The sequence below is a fragment of the Oryzias latipes genome, chromosome 17 (genome assembly GCF_053564925.1).
Source record: "Oryzias latipes strain Hd-rR chromosome 17, Olatipes_Hd-rR_3.1".
In the NCBI taxonomy this organism is placed as follows: Eukaryota; Metazoa; Chordata; class Actinopteri; order Beloniformes; family Adrianichthyidae; genus Oryzias; species Oryzias latipes.
In genome coordinates this window covers 28,065,563-28,080,312 of record NC_136253.1, presented here as the reverse complement: position 1 = coordinate 28,080,312, position 14,750 = coordinate 28,065,563, and the positions used below count along the sequence as shown (strand labels likewise).

Here is a 14,750-nt window from a genome sequence, read left to right as displayed (position 1 = left end):
CAGGTGAGGTTTTGCAGCCCCTGAGACAACTGACAGCTACTGACAGCTAAGCACAAAGCTTGGCCTGTCACTTCATCCACCCACCTGGCAGCAAGATGCCAGGCATAGATGGTATTCATTCCCACTTTCGTGAGGTTATGGATGTTGTTGGGCTGTCTTGGTGACAAGCCTCTGCAGTTACACTTGGTCAGGATTTTCTCACTGAGTTTCACAGGGATTTGACAGCTGCAGGCACAAAAAAACTGCATGTGGGAGGACACGGATAAAGCTATGGAACATGACTGTTAGTTGACCTTGTGGAGTGTCTTGCAAACTGTTAGACAGTTCAGGGAAGGCGAAGGTATAACAACAACACTGTTTATAGTCTTGCTGACCTCAACTGGGGGATAAAGTTTGATGATGAAGGCATGACGCTCATAATCTTTATGACTCAACAAATACACCTTTCAGGAATGAAGTACAAACAGGATCACTGCATGTGTGCTTATGAGGAAAGGGACTGTGGTAAAAGGAAGGGTTTCATCCTTTAAACTCTCTTTCAGTCCAGTTGTGCTGTTAAGTTAGTTCCATGCATTTCTTGTGAAAAACTCCTGATCTGTTCCATTAAATGTTAAATCTGAAAACCTCTATATGTCAAGTGAGTCAAGGACATCTTGTAGTTTTATATCAGTTACTGCTTCTGTAAGTTTCCATCAGATCCTACAGTATCACTCTTTTATTGGGAATAGGACAAATTTCCATCCTTGAAAAGCAATAACTGTCATTCAACACCTGCTGTTTGGAATGTGTTAAACAGTAAAGAAATGCATGCAATGGGTCATTACTTATTATAGCCAACCACATGATTCAGTACAGCAAAAATGAAGTGGGTTTAGAATGTTGACTGGCGTTTACACCGCACATCTCAATGTTTTGAAAATGGCTGATTAGGTGCAACCAAGTCAAGTGAGCCTTTTGTTAAATTCATCAATCAATCCATCCACCTGCCAATCACAAAATACACTATGCTAATAAAGCACATTTAAGATCTGATTAAATCAAAACAGTTGATTTAACCTTAATCAGTTGTCATTGATAGAGTTGTCATTGATAGAAATAACCGTAAATAGAAATAAGAGTAAATGTTCAATTGATTTTTTTTAAAACCTGACTGTGCACAGATTTATTTTGGTATAAAATCTGACTTTAGAACACTAGATTAAATGAGAAATGTCTCTTTTGAAAGCAGTTGCCAGTGGTCTTTTGAGGAACTGCTAAAATTGATCATTCAGGGTTTACTTCAAATTCAGGAATGGAAGGTGGGGGCTGACTTTATAGGTTAAGGGTATAAAACAATTTGTTTTTGATACAGCCAGACAAGGATCACATTTGAAATACAGCACAGTGGTTCTTTATAATAATATGGCTAACTTTCCTTGACCCCTTAGTTTTTGCTGAACTATTTTTATGTTCAATTTTGCATACCGTTTTTTTATTTTTACATCACATTGTGCTCTTCATTATGAATGGCTAAAGACCATTGTCAACCTACCTTGTGTTACAGTACAGAATACACTCAGCTTGCTAAATTTTCTTAGGTCTTCGATTGCCAACAGATGATTGGTTTCATTCCATCATACTGGACTTCTTTTTCTACCAAGGTTTGAGTTTTGATGGAGTAAAAGACCAGAGAGAAAATGTAGAAATGCCCGTCTGAGAAAACTGTAAACTGTAATGAGGGATTTTATAGCCTTACAACATCTATTATAATTGTACAAAAATAAAGCTGATTTATTTATGTAGATTTTGAATTTTGATGGTTATATTTAGAACTTCCATGTAAGCAAGGGACCATTGTAGTCCACACCATAAACCATAAAGGTACTTAAAATGTTTCTTTGTCAGAATCATGACAGATAATTTAAATTCAATTTAATGATACTAAAAAAAATAAAAAAGTGATAATCTGCTGTCTTAATTGGGAAAAAAGACTGTGGTCCTTCTTTAGGTACCCCAAAGGTAACAGATAAAAATTTACTCAGGAACCAAGGTCTTTACCCCTCACTTTTCTTAATGATTGAATTGTTTTCCACCACACAATATACATACCTGTCTCCAGTTTACAAAATAGTACATAATGAAGCAAGGGTGGGATGCACTCTTCATCATTTTCCCCATTAATGAAGGCAGAATCCTTGCAGGACCCCCTGATGTGAACATGGAGTTTCAACACCATCTGCTATTAATTCTGTTCAGTTACCATGCTTATGCTGCTTTGAAAAGGTCTTTTAAAAAGCATTTAAATATAATGCTAAGTAGCTGTCACTGCTAGCTGTAACACACACGTGTTATGCAAATGTGCAGTGCTCCTGAAGAGAGGAAGTCAGAAAAGATATCCAGAGAGGATTTCTTGCTGATTGCAGGCCATCAGCCTGTGGATCCCAAGCACCCTAGAACACGACATAAATCAGTACAGTCTGCTCTTTAATGCATACAAAACATCCATTTTGAAAAAAATGTGACATTTATTTAAAAATGAATTGAAAAGTATCTATAAAGTTGAAAAACATGTAAAGAACTTCTCCATATGCTTTTAATTTAACTTTGATTAAATTCCATATTCCATAGTTATTGCTACCTAACAATGTTGGTGAGTTGCTATTCTGGATTGATACCTTGCAAGAGTTTTGGTTCCAAAATGCATTTGCTCCCATTAGTGGGTCATAACTGAATTGAGATGCCCCTCTCAATGAGTGAAAAGATGAGATGAAGTTAAGTGAGAAAGTTATAACCGTCCTAAAGAATCATCTTTCTTTGACAACATAATCCCAGTAAAAGACTAATAAAGTAATGGTAAGAGAGGAGATCATGGGAAATTCAGGAAAACACTTTTCTGAAAGACCCACCCATTTTTCTGATGGAGGTCGTATGTAAGAAAATTTGGCATAAAATTGCATTTCTGATGATTTCTTTTTCAAATTGTTGTGAACCAGGAGCAAATGAAAAAATGTCATTGTAAAAAGATGGTAGCTGTGATGTGCAAGCTACAATCAGCAGGCCATGAGCTCCCTGCTCCACTCCATTCATTGTATTGCATCACTTGCAGACATGTAGCTCCGTGTACATCTTTGTTTTCCTCATCTCAGCTGGCATCTGGTTTAAAACTGTATGGCTGGATAGCTTCGATATTGCTTGCCGTTTTTGTTGCACCGGTAATGTTAGGTTGTGGGTGTGGGAGGTTGTGAGCGGGAGAGAGACAGATGGATGATGGGAAGTGGGGGTGGGCACAAACAGCCCTGCCTACAACTCAGAAGCGAATTTTTAATGAACCATTGCTGCTATGCAGAAATGTCCTTTTAGAACTTGCTTTAAAAAATACTCAGTTGCTTTGATTGGTTATCTCACAAGAAAATTGGTAACCCTGGAGTTGCTTCTAGTAATTAAACTAGTATGTTAAGCTATAGCCGCTCATGTGGTTGAAGCCTAGCTGGACAACGAAGTAAAAGACAAGGAAAATCATTATAGAAACTTTGACACATTTGTCTGGCCTTGATAGTTCCTTAAAACTTTGTTCATTCACAACTTTTATAAATATTTTGTTAAACATTGTATACTTAACAGTGGTTCATGGGTTTGGACTTTCATCTCTCAAAAAAGAATGTGGCTTGAATTTGGACTCCTTGGGAAATTTGCACTTTCGCCCTTTATTTTCTAAGAGTAATTATATTATTTTGGTTTGGAAATGTTAATGTTTTTGTTTTTTTTCTGTCATTATCAAACAAAATAAATTGTTAAAAAAAAAAGCATAAGTAGGTGTCTCCTGAAACGACTTATAACTTTGCTATTATATAAACAAGGTGGGATGAGAAAAATTGGCTTCTAAAGATTACATAGCTTGATAGAGGGGTAGGCCAACCATAACATCTGTAATTGGGATAAGCTGTCATTGTCACAATGATTAATGGCATCATTATTGAACAATTAGCTGACATATGAAGGTGGGCTTCTTTGTTTACCTCAGATTTAGTTCAGAAGTTTGGAGTTTTTGTCTCAGTTTCAGGGGATATTTGAGACTATAGAGAAATGTGGTATTTTCTCGAATAAAATATAGAGATTCAATGAAATTCTGAAAACCAAAATAGAGTAATATTAGTGAATAACGATCACATGCAAAACATTTTACTAATAAAGACCATTTACATGTATGGTTGGTGTTTATATTCAGAGCTAAAGTTTAAAAAAATATTTAAAATACAATAAAATGTTGCACGTAAAAAACATTTTTTGTTTTTCTGCTGCTGAGACCACAAAATGTGTTAACTCGTGTCTGCATGAGAAACCTTTAAATAAAAGTTCTTAAAGTTCTATATTATCACCTGGACAGCAAATTTATCATCACTTTTATTCAGAAAACTCAACATTAAGGTGATTGATTATAGAAAATGTAAAATTCTGCAGTTGAATATTCTGGAATAACCTTTCTGCCAAAATAGCGTATTTACATAGCAGTGTTTTTGTTAAAGATTCAAGCTCATTCGGAATAAAAAAAGAATCTCCGTCTGCATGAAAAAATAAGTGACTTTGACAAGCAAAGATTTTGAGTCTTCATGTTGGCATTTACCTTACTCCTATGTCCCTTTATTTCTTTTCTGACCATTAAAAAACTGAAATCTGGCTGTGCGCTCCTTTTCAAAAGCTAAATTAAAGTTGTGGACTTTTTTTTTTTTTTTTTTAACTTGCATAAGTTAATTAAAGCAAATTAACCTGTGCCTGTGAAATTTCTCCCTTCAAGGGACCACAGTTTGTCTTTGAACTTTGGTTAAAAGAGTTGGAGCTGCGGGCGTCCCTAAGAGGAGCTTTCTGAGACTTGACAGAAACAGCAGGAGATAATCGATGAGCTTTCCCTCCACCTCTGCATAGATGGAGTTGGTATATTCCTCAGACCCACCAGTAATTAATTATCCTCAAAAGGGTCAACAAGGGGACTCATTGAACTAAAGTAAAATGCTGTTAGATGATGTAACTTTAAGTACTATACAACCCCAAATAACTGACTTCCTGCAACCACATACACAGGTCAGACATCTTCCCATTATCCTTTAATTCCATATTCACTAATAAAGAAAAATAAGATTAAAAAAAAACAAAACAAGACCAACATACCAGTTTTTTCATTGTTCTGCCAATCTCTTTTGATACATTGATTGACAGACCAGGTGGTTTATTTGTTTTCTTTTAGTCATATTATTTTTTTTATATAATTAATATATTTTCATATTTTACCTCCTTTAAGATATGTTTGAATCCTCCAAAATGAGAAAGATAGCACTTTCACATAAAAAAAACCCTTCCTGAGCTCCATTCAGGCTTTAAAATGCTAAAGGTTGGAGCTGGGGGAGCAAAAACGTGAAATCAAAATAAACTGTTGTCAAAACTGTACTCATATTTATATGGAATCTGTATTTTATTAATATGGAATATCCATCTGATCTATTAACAAAAAATGGCAAAATGCACTGAATTCGTCTAAACACAGGATTTGCTGCCTTAAACTTTCAAGCAAACATAAAAATGAAAAAAGAAGTCCATAAAAAGTTTTTACCGTGCACAAAGGTGAAATGACCCATTCGGATTTACCTCCTTTTTTTCTGCTTCTACGTCGCTCCCTGATCAGCTGCAACACGGTAAGCTCACACGGTACCCCACTCTGAGTGCAATAGCATTTAAGAGGAGGCATGCTATTAATTGTCTAGAGGGAGTTGGAAGTGGAGGAGTGCTTTGTTGCGCTCTGCACAACACTACGACTATGATGAGCAACAGAACCGTTTCTTTTAATCAGGATTAAACCAATATTTTCCTTTTCTTTATAATACTTGCTCATGCACGGGGGTCGGATTCTCATGAGCACAAGCGATCCTTTTTTTCTTGTTAGGATCCAAAACTCTTCTTGTGTAGATATGTTCATTTTGATAAAAGAGGAAACTAATTACCGTAGTTTGAATTGGTTCACAAGGGACAAGAAGAAAAAGAAATCCATAGATATATATATATAGCAAATATGGATGAAACACATCAGAAAACTATGCTTTGACCCTGTCAAGCTTGGCTTAAGATGTACTGATGATCAAGTTATCTGTCTGATCTCGGGCAGCTTTAATTTGTGTAAACATCAGTGCAAGTTGGACACCTATTGAGCGACACAGTACTTGGAAGTCGGAGCCCTGAGTCCTGGGTGGAAACATTTTAGTGTTCTGTGCATTTTCTCCACTCAATTCTCGCCCCAGCACTGCAATATCCATCTGAGTAGTCCCTTCACAGCACTGAATGTCAGAAAGCTGGAAAGATGAATCGGCAGTCACCTGCTGTGGGTTGTCAATAGAAAACCTCAGGAAGAGTCATATCAGCATAACAGGAACACATTTTCAACATATGTCATATTCTGAGAACACAACCTGGCCTTGTCTTTCTTTTGAAAGGTGATAACTGCATCTTCCCTTGCTGTGTCTAAAGATTAGACTTAGCATCAGAGCAAATTATGAAGAACAGTGGTAACCTGACAGTGGAGGACACATGGGGTGAAGGTGGTGTGTTTAAAAGGGAATCTATTCATGCAGAAAAAGACACAGCAGGAGACAATGGCTACCTGCTGGCTATCATCTGATTACATGGAAAATAAAAGCGCGTCTCCGAATTCATTTGAGTTCTTTTCATCTTTTCAAACTACAAAGAGAGACATGGAAAGTATCCCGTAAACCACGCAACCTCTGTGTAAAAGCAGAAATATTACTCCTGACAACATTTAGAACTTCATTTGTGCTTTTATTATAAAAGCTTCAGTATTTAAATGATATTGAAGTAGACCCCACTTTTGTCTTTTCACTGTGTTTCTAAATATATTTCCCCAAATTTGCATTTCCTGCAGGATATGCCTCAGGATTGGCCAATGATACATCACCATTGCTCATTATACACGATTGCAAGGGTTGGGAAATGTTCTGATTTGCAGGTTTCATACCGAGCCCTGTGTGTAACATTTACAAATATAGACCTCTGGTTGGAGAGATTTGTGTTTTTTCTTGAACTGCTAACATAGTCATACTATTGTTTGTTTTTAAACATATATAACGAAAATAAGGGGACAAAATTTAAGCGGTTTTAGCGTGTGTGTGTGTGACAAACTGCTGTTCACTTGAGCTTTGTAGTGATCATGTATTTAGAAAAATCATTTGGGGAAAAAAAGTTTAGTAAAGTAAAAATGAAAAAAAAAATCAAATAGAAATCACTGGCTGGTTTGAGAATATCTGATCTTTTTTGATATATGGACAAAATATAAAATGATAATACTCTAAAAAACTAATAGGCTCACGTTTGGCATATGGCTTAATTTGAAGAGCTAGTTTCCACACTTGTCTTATGTACATTTGGCAGTCAATGCAGAATGCAGGTATTCCAAATGGATCCATGAGTTCAGACAGATTGTATCATCCGTTATGTTTATTAAAAGTATGATGAAAAGGTCAACGGTATCAAATTACAATTTTTAAAACTGAAAACCTATCCCAGATGTAAATATTTTAAGTGTGTCACCAATATTTAATTGAAACTAGTATTACTAAATTGGTAACTGACAAAATACCAATTTCAATGCATTTTCGCCCCCATGTGTCATTTGAAAACTAAGTTTTTAAATCAAACTTTAAAAACTCTCCCCTGTTTTTCTGATTTGCAGATACTCTTCTCCCTTGTGCTATCCTAGGCACTTTAACATTGGGAGTTGGGTCATCTAGACCCACTAGACAGTGCTCTGAACCTTTTTTCTTCAATGATTTGTGATCTTCACTGGTGTCCATGGATTACATGAAATTTTTCCACCTTTATCCACCTTTGTCATGGTAGGGAGAACACGTCAATGTAAGGGTGGGGTCATCCAAGATAGCACTAGGGTTAAGGGAAGAAAACCTTTTATTCATTTTTTTCCACAGGCCCTCAGCTACCTTGCCTAACTGTAGTCTACACATTCTGGGTCATACCCATGGCTGCATAGCATATGAGATGCCATAAGTGATCTTGCAGGGAAGTACTTAGGAAGCAGAGAAATAAGTGTAAGATATCGCATTCTGGTGATACATATTTAATCTACAGCAATAATGTACTATTACACTTTTGATGCACTATTTTCCTTAAACTCTCCCAGCATATTGGACTTTTAGATGATGAAAGTATATGAAGGCAGTTCAGGAGTTTGTCATTAGTTTGGCTCTGCAGAAAATGCTAACTTCATATCTTTTAATAGTTTATCTGAGAAATCCCACATTACCTCCATTTCACATTTTCTCTTTTCTCTCTTTCTCAATTTCTCAATTTACAGCAGTGGGAAATTAGATAGCGGCTGCATCTCCCACCCCATCTTGCTTTGTAATACAGCACGTTAGTGAGGGCTGTTGCGTTGCCGCTGGATGATGTGATGAATGCCGACATTTGGTTGAGCAGGGAGCCGGTGCAGAGAGTCCTTACTGCTTGACAGAGAAAAATGAAGGCAAGAGAGAATAATACCATGGACAAAAAAATAAATAAATAAATAAAAGAAACAAGAGGACAAGAAACAAGCCAATTTGAGATTTTTAAATGAGTGAGAGAGCTTTTATCTTTCTTTTTTAAATGATTAAATCTACCTTTTAACAAGAAAAACATCATTTGATTAAAATACATTTCATGAAAATGTCTTTGTGAAGGAATACCCCAAAACAAATGAAAGTTTTTTTTGTTTTTTTTTAAAAAAGTAATAATTAGAAAAGATGAGGCATTAAGTGCACTGTATAGAGTTGCATCTTTAAAACAAAGAAAAAGAAAAAGAGTGCCCTCTATTGGGTGATCCAATTTTAAAAAAAGATGTCTTTACAATGTAATTAAACGTTGTTCGGGCCACTTTGAAGGACAATTTCATTTGACATAATGGTAAAGTAAAAAATGAAAGCACAGACTTTTAAAAGTATCGTATAATCAGAGATACCAGTTATACTTGGAAAAGTCTTAAACGACTCAACATCACAGTTCTTGTAGTGCCTCAATATTAAACACAAACCTTGTATTTCTGCTATTCTCTAGGATTTTACTTTAGAACTCTTTCTTGTGACTTCAACCACTTTTTTTTGTGCATTACTAAAATGAACACCATTTTTCATCACTGTCTCCACAGGAGGCCTCTTTACCCCTCCCCTGGAGTTCCATCTCTGGCACTGCTAGCTCAGCACTGAATCTACATCAAGAAGATCCCATTACTATGGTCACTGTTTTCTCTCAGACCTTCCAACTTCTAGGAAGTACGATATCACAAAGCCTCTCCCCGTTTCAGCACTTTCTGCTTTCTACAGTCTTCTTTCTGTGACGTCAATCCTCAGTCCCACCACATAAACAGTCACATTTATATAGATCAACAACACTACTGTTTTCAGATAAGTCAAATGTACCAAAAAGATGCAACCCCAGCAGCGTGATTTATCAATACAAGGCAACATGAACCCATGTTTTTATGCTGATGATTTAATATAACTACAATTCTTAATAATCTATTGAACATATGGTGAGCCTGTGGCCATACTTCATTTTCAGCTTCCATGAGTGGTACAGGGTGAAATAATCTACTACAGTCAACCTGCCTCAAGGTTCAATAGAGTTTGTGTTTGTATCTCATTTCCTTGGATAGAAATGTGCTTACTTGATATACTAGTCCCCGTGTTGAATCTTAAGGCAGACTGCCATTATCCTTGCATTGAACAGAAGTTTTAGTCCAAAGATAACTGCTGTCATAAGGACATTTTCCCTTTTTTTTATAGAACATTTTCTATATAAACTGTTGGGCACTAAAATCAAAGTAGAAGCATCAGTTTCTGAAATATTTTAAAAGTGACAGTTATTGGTTCCAGACCAGATTTTCTAGATCACTTAAGGCCTCTTTTACATTAGGGCAGTTTAGTGGACTTGAGTGAAGAATTCTCATCAAGTTTAGTTTGCTTTCACAAATGACTATTAGAAGTGAACTGAAACTGAAGCCCAGTCTAGAATAATCTGCATAGGTCTATATGTGTAAATAAAATCAACCAGTGAGAATATGCCCTAAAATCCTAAAATCTACACCTGTTTAAACTTCACTAAGTCTACGTCAGGATCTGTATGCTCACATCTGATGGTTTAATTCTATGATTAGGTATTTATATTAAACATCAGACATATTTGAAGATACTTACCACTAAACAAAAAACATACAACAATTGTTCTTTAATCCGACGAAAACAGAAAAGACACAAACAAGAAATTAGTAAAGCCGTACCAAATAGTGGATAGGTCATAGAATCAATTGTTAAATTGATTCATCACTTAATGTTAATGTTGTGAAGATTAAAAAAAAAAAAAGTGTTTTCTGTTTAAGTGGCCAAACTGAACAGTTACAGTCGCTAAAATCACAGGGAGATCTATAGAGCATGCTACTTCTGAAATGCATTATGTTGTCAAGGGAATCAATTAAAAAGTGATCCGTGTCTCATGCTGTTATTTTTCTATTGGATCTTTGTACCATTAAGTCATTAAACCCACTCAACAGTGAATCAGTGTGCTTTTGCCCCCTTCAATACTCTGTTGACACAAAATGTTTTATAGTCTACACTCTGTTATCTGTCAAAGCTGTGCTCTATCAAGAAAAAACATCACAGCTAAAGCACTAATCATGCGTCCTAACCTGAAGGGGATTATAAACGCTCTTATCGGGGATAGATACATAAACAAACAGACACTCTACTTTTTTAGCATCTGCGTTTAAATCCCCTCGGCGAGGTCACATTGTATTAAAAACAGCGTGAGGTTGGTTGGGGATCTCAGTTGGGTCCGTCTCGTCCAATGCCCATGTCGTGTCTGCCACTGCCTCAGACTACAATCCAATAAAACAGATGGAGGGGCTGTTTGAAGAGCAAAGAGATGATGCTTCCCCCCTTTGCCAGTAAATACTGGCAGTGCTTGGACTTAATTACATTCTCAGTATGGTAAACGGAACAGTGCCACAGGCCTCAAACTGCACAGCTGCACATGAAACTTAACGCATTCATTAAGTTTTTTGTATCATTAAAAAAATTTACTTGGTGAATACATAACAAAACATTTAAATAAAGATACTCACTAAAACCAGCTCAAGGTAGAACCCAGGTAGAACTCTTCTTTGAAGACTAACTTAGTAAGAAAATGTAACAGCTTATGCTTTTGGCCAGAACAATTTGTTCAGCCTCCAAATAGTAATTTCTGCCACAGATACAACACCAGTTCTTTTTCTGAGCTTTCTGGTTTTCTCCAAGTGACATTATGTGCCACCAATTTCGGTTCCATCTTAAGATTTCTGCTTATCTTCCTACTCTGTTATATCAACAGATTTCCACCTGTGGGGTCACGGGTGCCGGATCAAGACCAAATCAAAACCACTCAAAAAGATAAGTTTTCCAACTTCTCTTCGTAAAACTGAAAACTTTGCAAAAAAAACAATGGGTGCTCCCTTTGGATCCAAGGGTCCATGGCTGCACCTCACTCTTAAGGGTGGCCTCATCCCAGCAGAGTATTACAGCCGTTTCTGATCAGGAGGGATGAACAAAACAGAGCCTTAAAAGCCTAATTGATTAGGCTGTCTTTTTGATCCCCCTGGTTCACACCGTAAAGTGAGTTGAATACAAATAATGCTGATAAACTAACAGTGTTCTCTGAAAATCTACTTTAAACTTTATCCTTAAATAATACCAACATTTTTTGACAAAAAATAATTACTGTATGTGTTTGTATTGTGCCCTTGAGTCATGCTTGCATAGACACACATTTTTATACACTGATGGTGATAGAGCTGCCTTACACTGGTGCCATGCCATTAGGAACAACGTGGTGTTCAGTTTCTTGTGCGGGCATCTTCCAAATCTCATTTACTACTGAATTACAAATAATTGACCCCTTTAATCCCAAACATGGTGCTTCGCATAGAGCTATTGTGTGCAGCATTTCTGAAATACATTAAATAAATTAAAGTGTGAAAAATTGATGGTTAAACATAAGGAAAATCATAATTATTTTTTATGTTTTTCATTGGTGGCCGTTCAAAACCTGAAGTTATCCTTTCAGTGGTGTTTCCTTTTTTTCTTTTTCTTTGCATTGGCTTCGGGGTTTTTGTTAAATAGTGCCATTGGTGCGACTCATCCTCGAAGGAGAGGTTGTTTCGCTGTGGCGACCCCTGATGGGAAAAGCCGAAAGAGAAAAGAAAGTGCCATTGGTGAGGCTTAAGACACCAGTAAACCACAACCACTTTTATTGTTGTTTGTGTTTATGTCTTTACTTCCAACTTTTTTTTACAGAGCCAACCATCCAAGAACTGTGTAACTCTATTAAAGATTAAAGGAATCAGTTTCCCCATTTCTTGTTTTTTTAATTGTCATATTCACCTTCTAACCCAAATGCTCATGTAATATTGGTATTGTGCATTCTGATAAAACATACAGAGCCATAATTTCAAATCCTCTTTGGGATTCAATTGAATTCAATTTAATTTTATTTATATAGCCCAATTTTACAACAGTAGTTTTCTCAATAGGCTTCATACCGGTAATTGTATAATAAACATGAAGAACATGAAGTCATGGAGTTCAATATGTATACTTCCATGCTACTGCATAGGCAGGTGTGGGCAATTCTCTTGTTATGTCATTATGAGTGAAGCAGATAAAAGGCCGGGAGTTGATTAGAGGACTCTTGCTTGCATTTTGAAGATTTTGCTGTGAACAGACAACATGCGGTCAAAGGAGTTTTCCATGCAGGTGAAAGGAGCCATTTTTAAGCTGAGAAAAACGAAAAAAAACATGCATGAAATTGCTACAGTATTAGGAGTGGAAATATCAACAGTGTGGTACATCCTGAGAAAGAAAGCAAGCACTGGCGAACTCAGTAACGCAAAAAGACCTGGACATCCATGGAAGACAACAGTGGTGGACGGTCGCAGAATCATTTCCATGGTGAACAGGAACCCGTTCACAACAGCCAACCAAGTGAACAACACTCTCCAGGAGGTAGGCGTATCAATATCCAATTCTACCATAAAAAGAAGACTGCATGAAAGTAGATACAGAGGGTACACTGCAAGATGCAAGCCACTCATAAGCCTCAAGAATAGGAAGGTAGATTGGACTTTGCTAAAAAGCATCTAAAAAAGCCAGCACAGTTCTGGAAAAAAATTCTTTGGACAGATGAAACCAAAATCAACCTCTACCAGGATGATGGCAAAAGGAAAGTATGGAGAAGGCGTGGAGAAGCTCATGATCCAAAGCACACTACATCATCAGTAAAACACTGTGGAGGCAGTGTCTGGGCGTGCATGGCTGCTAGTGGCACTGGGACACTAGTGTTTGTTGATGACGTGACACAGGACAGAAGCAGCCCAATGGATTCTGAGGTGTTCAGAGACAGACTGTCTGCGCAGATCCAGGTGAATGCAGCCCAAATGATTGGGCGGCGTTTCATAATACAGATGGACAATGACCCAAAACATGCAGCCAAAGCAATTCAGGAGTTTATTAAAGCAAAGAAGTGGAATATTCTTGAATGGCCAAGTCAGTCACCTGATCTTAAACCAATTGAGCATGCATTTCACTTGTTGAGGACTAAACTTCAGACAGAAAGGCCCACAAACAAACAGCAACTGAAAGCCGCTGCAGTAAAGGCCTGGCAGAGCATTTAGAAGGAGAAAACCCAGCATCTGCTGATGTCCATGAGTTCAAGACTTCAGGCTGTCATTGCCTGTCATTTTCCCTTATCAGAGTTAGCATCTGACTCTAAACTGTTGCTTCAATATTGTGTGGCATTTTTGTTGCACCGGTAATGTTAGGTTGGAGGTGTGAGGAGCTGTAAGCTAGCAGGAGTGTGTGTAAAAAGAGTGCTCAGTTATGGGTGACAAGAAGGGGGCCAGGGGTTGCTCTGCACCAACAGTCCCCTCCCATAACTCAGAGGTGAATCTCCAATCAACTCTGCAGAAAATTACGCCATTTTATTTATTTATTTATTTATTTATTTATGTATTGGGAGGGGGGGCTAAAAAACTGTATAATATCAATTTAAAAGATCACTGGGAATGCTTTTACAATATCTCAAAAGATGATTGGAGTGGGTATTACTAATAGTAGAAAATTATGGAACTAAAGTCCTAACTATTGAGTTTTTTTTCCTTTTAATTACATTTTCTCATGAAAACTTACTAGAATCACTATCGCTAATGCTTAGGGATGGGTATAGTTAAGGTTTTAACGATACCGTTACTCTTATTGATACTGCTTATTATTTATTTTAATGACACTCTTATTAATACTTTGTGAGGACGAAAAAAAATTAATAAATTAAGAACATAAAGTGTTTTATTTCCTCATTAAGGAACAACATTGTGTTTTTAACAAAACATTTTACTTTATACATGATATTTGTTACAATACAAACCTGGAATGCACGTGGATGTGCTAGACCAGAGCAGAGCTCTGCAACCTGTACCTCTCAAAAAGAGCCATTTGGATCAGTTTCCCACTGAGAGGAAAGCATAGGGAGCCCCAACACTAGATGTGTTGATTGGCAAAATGTTTTTGCCAATATATCACGATAGCTCATTTGGCAATACTTGTATTGATTAAAAATGCTGTCAGGATATTTATTTAACTATTTAATCTTATTATTTTTATTCTTTATGAGTGTGACGTTTTATTTGATCTTTTGTC

The 14,750-nt window shown here is 36.7% G+C and overlaps 1 protein-coding gene across 6 annotated transcripts in view; it reads right to left on the bottom strand.

Annotated features, from left to right (window-relative positions):
• Positions 1-14,750, bottom strand: part of LOC111949140 (uncharacterized) — a 239,268-nt gene that overhangs the window by 24,766 nt on the left and 199,752 nt on the right. For 3 of the 6 annotated variants that reach the window (XM_078934222.1, XM_078934224.1, XM_078934221.1), the window contains one exon: positions 7,688-8,492. The exons of 2 other annotated variants lie outside the window; for them this stretch is intronic. In XM_078934222.1, coding sequence (XP_078790348.1) covers positions 8,329-8,492 — 164 coding nt within the window. In that variant the 3' untranslated portion in view covers positions 7,688-8,328. Of the gene's footprint in view, positions 1-7,687; positions 8,493-14,750 lie in introns of those variants that run through there. One more of the 6 variants, XM_078934227.1, reaches the window with a different exon arrangement.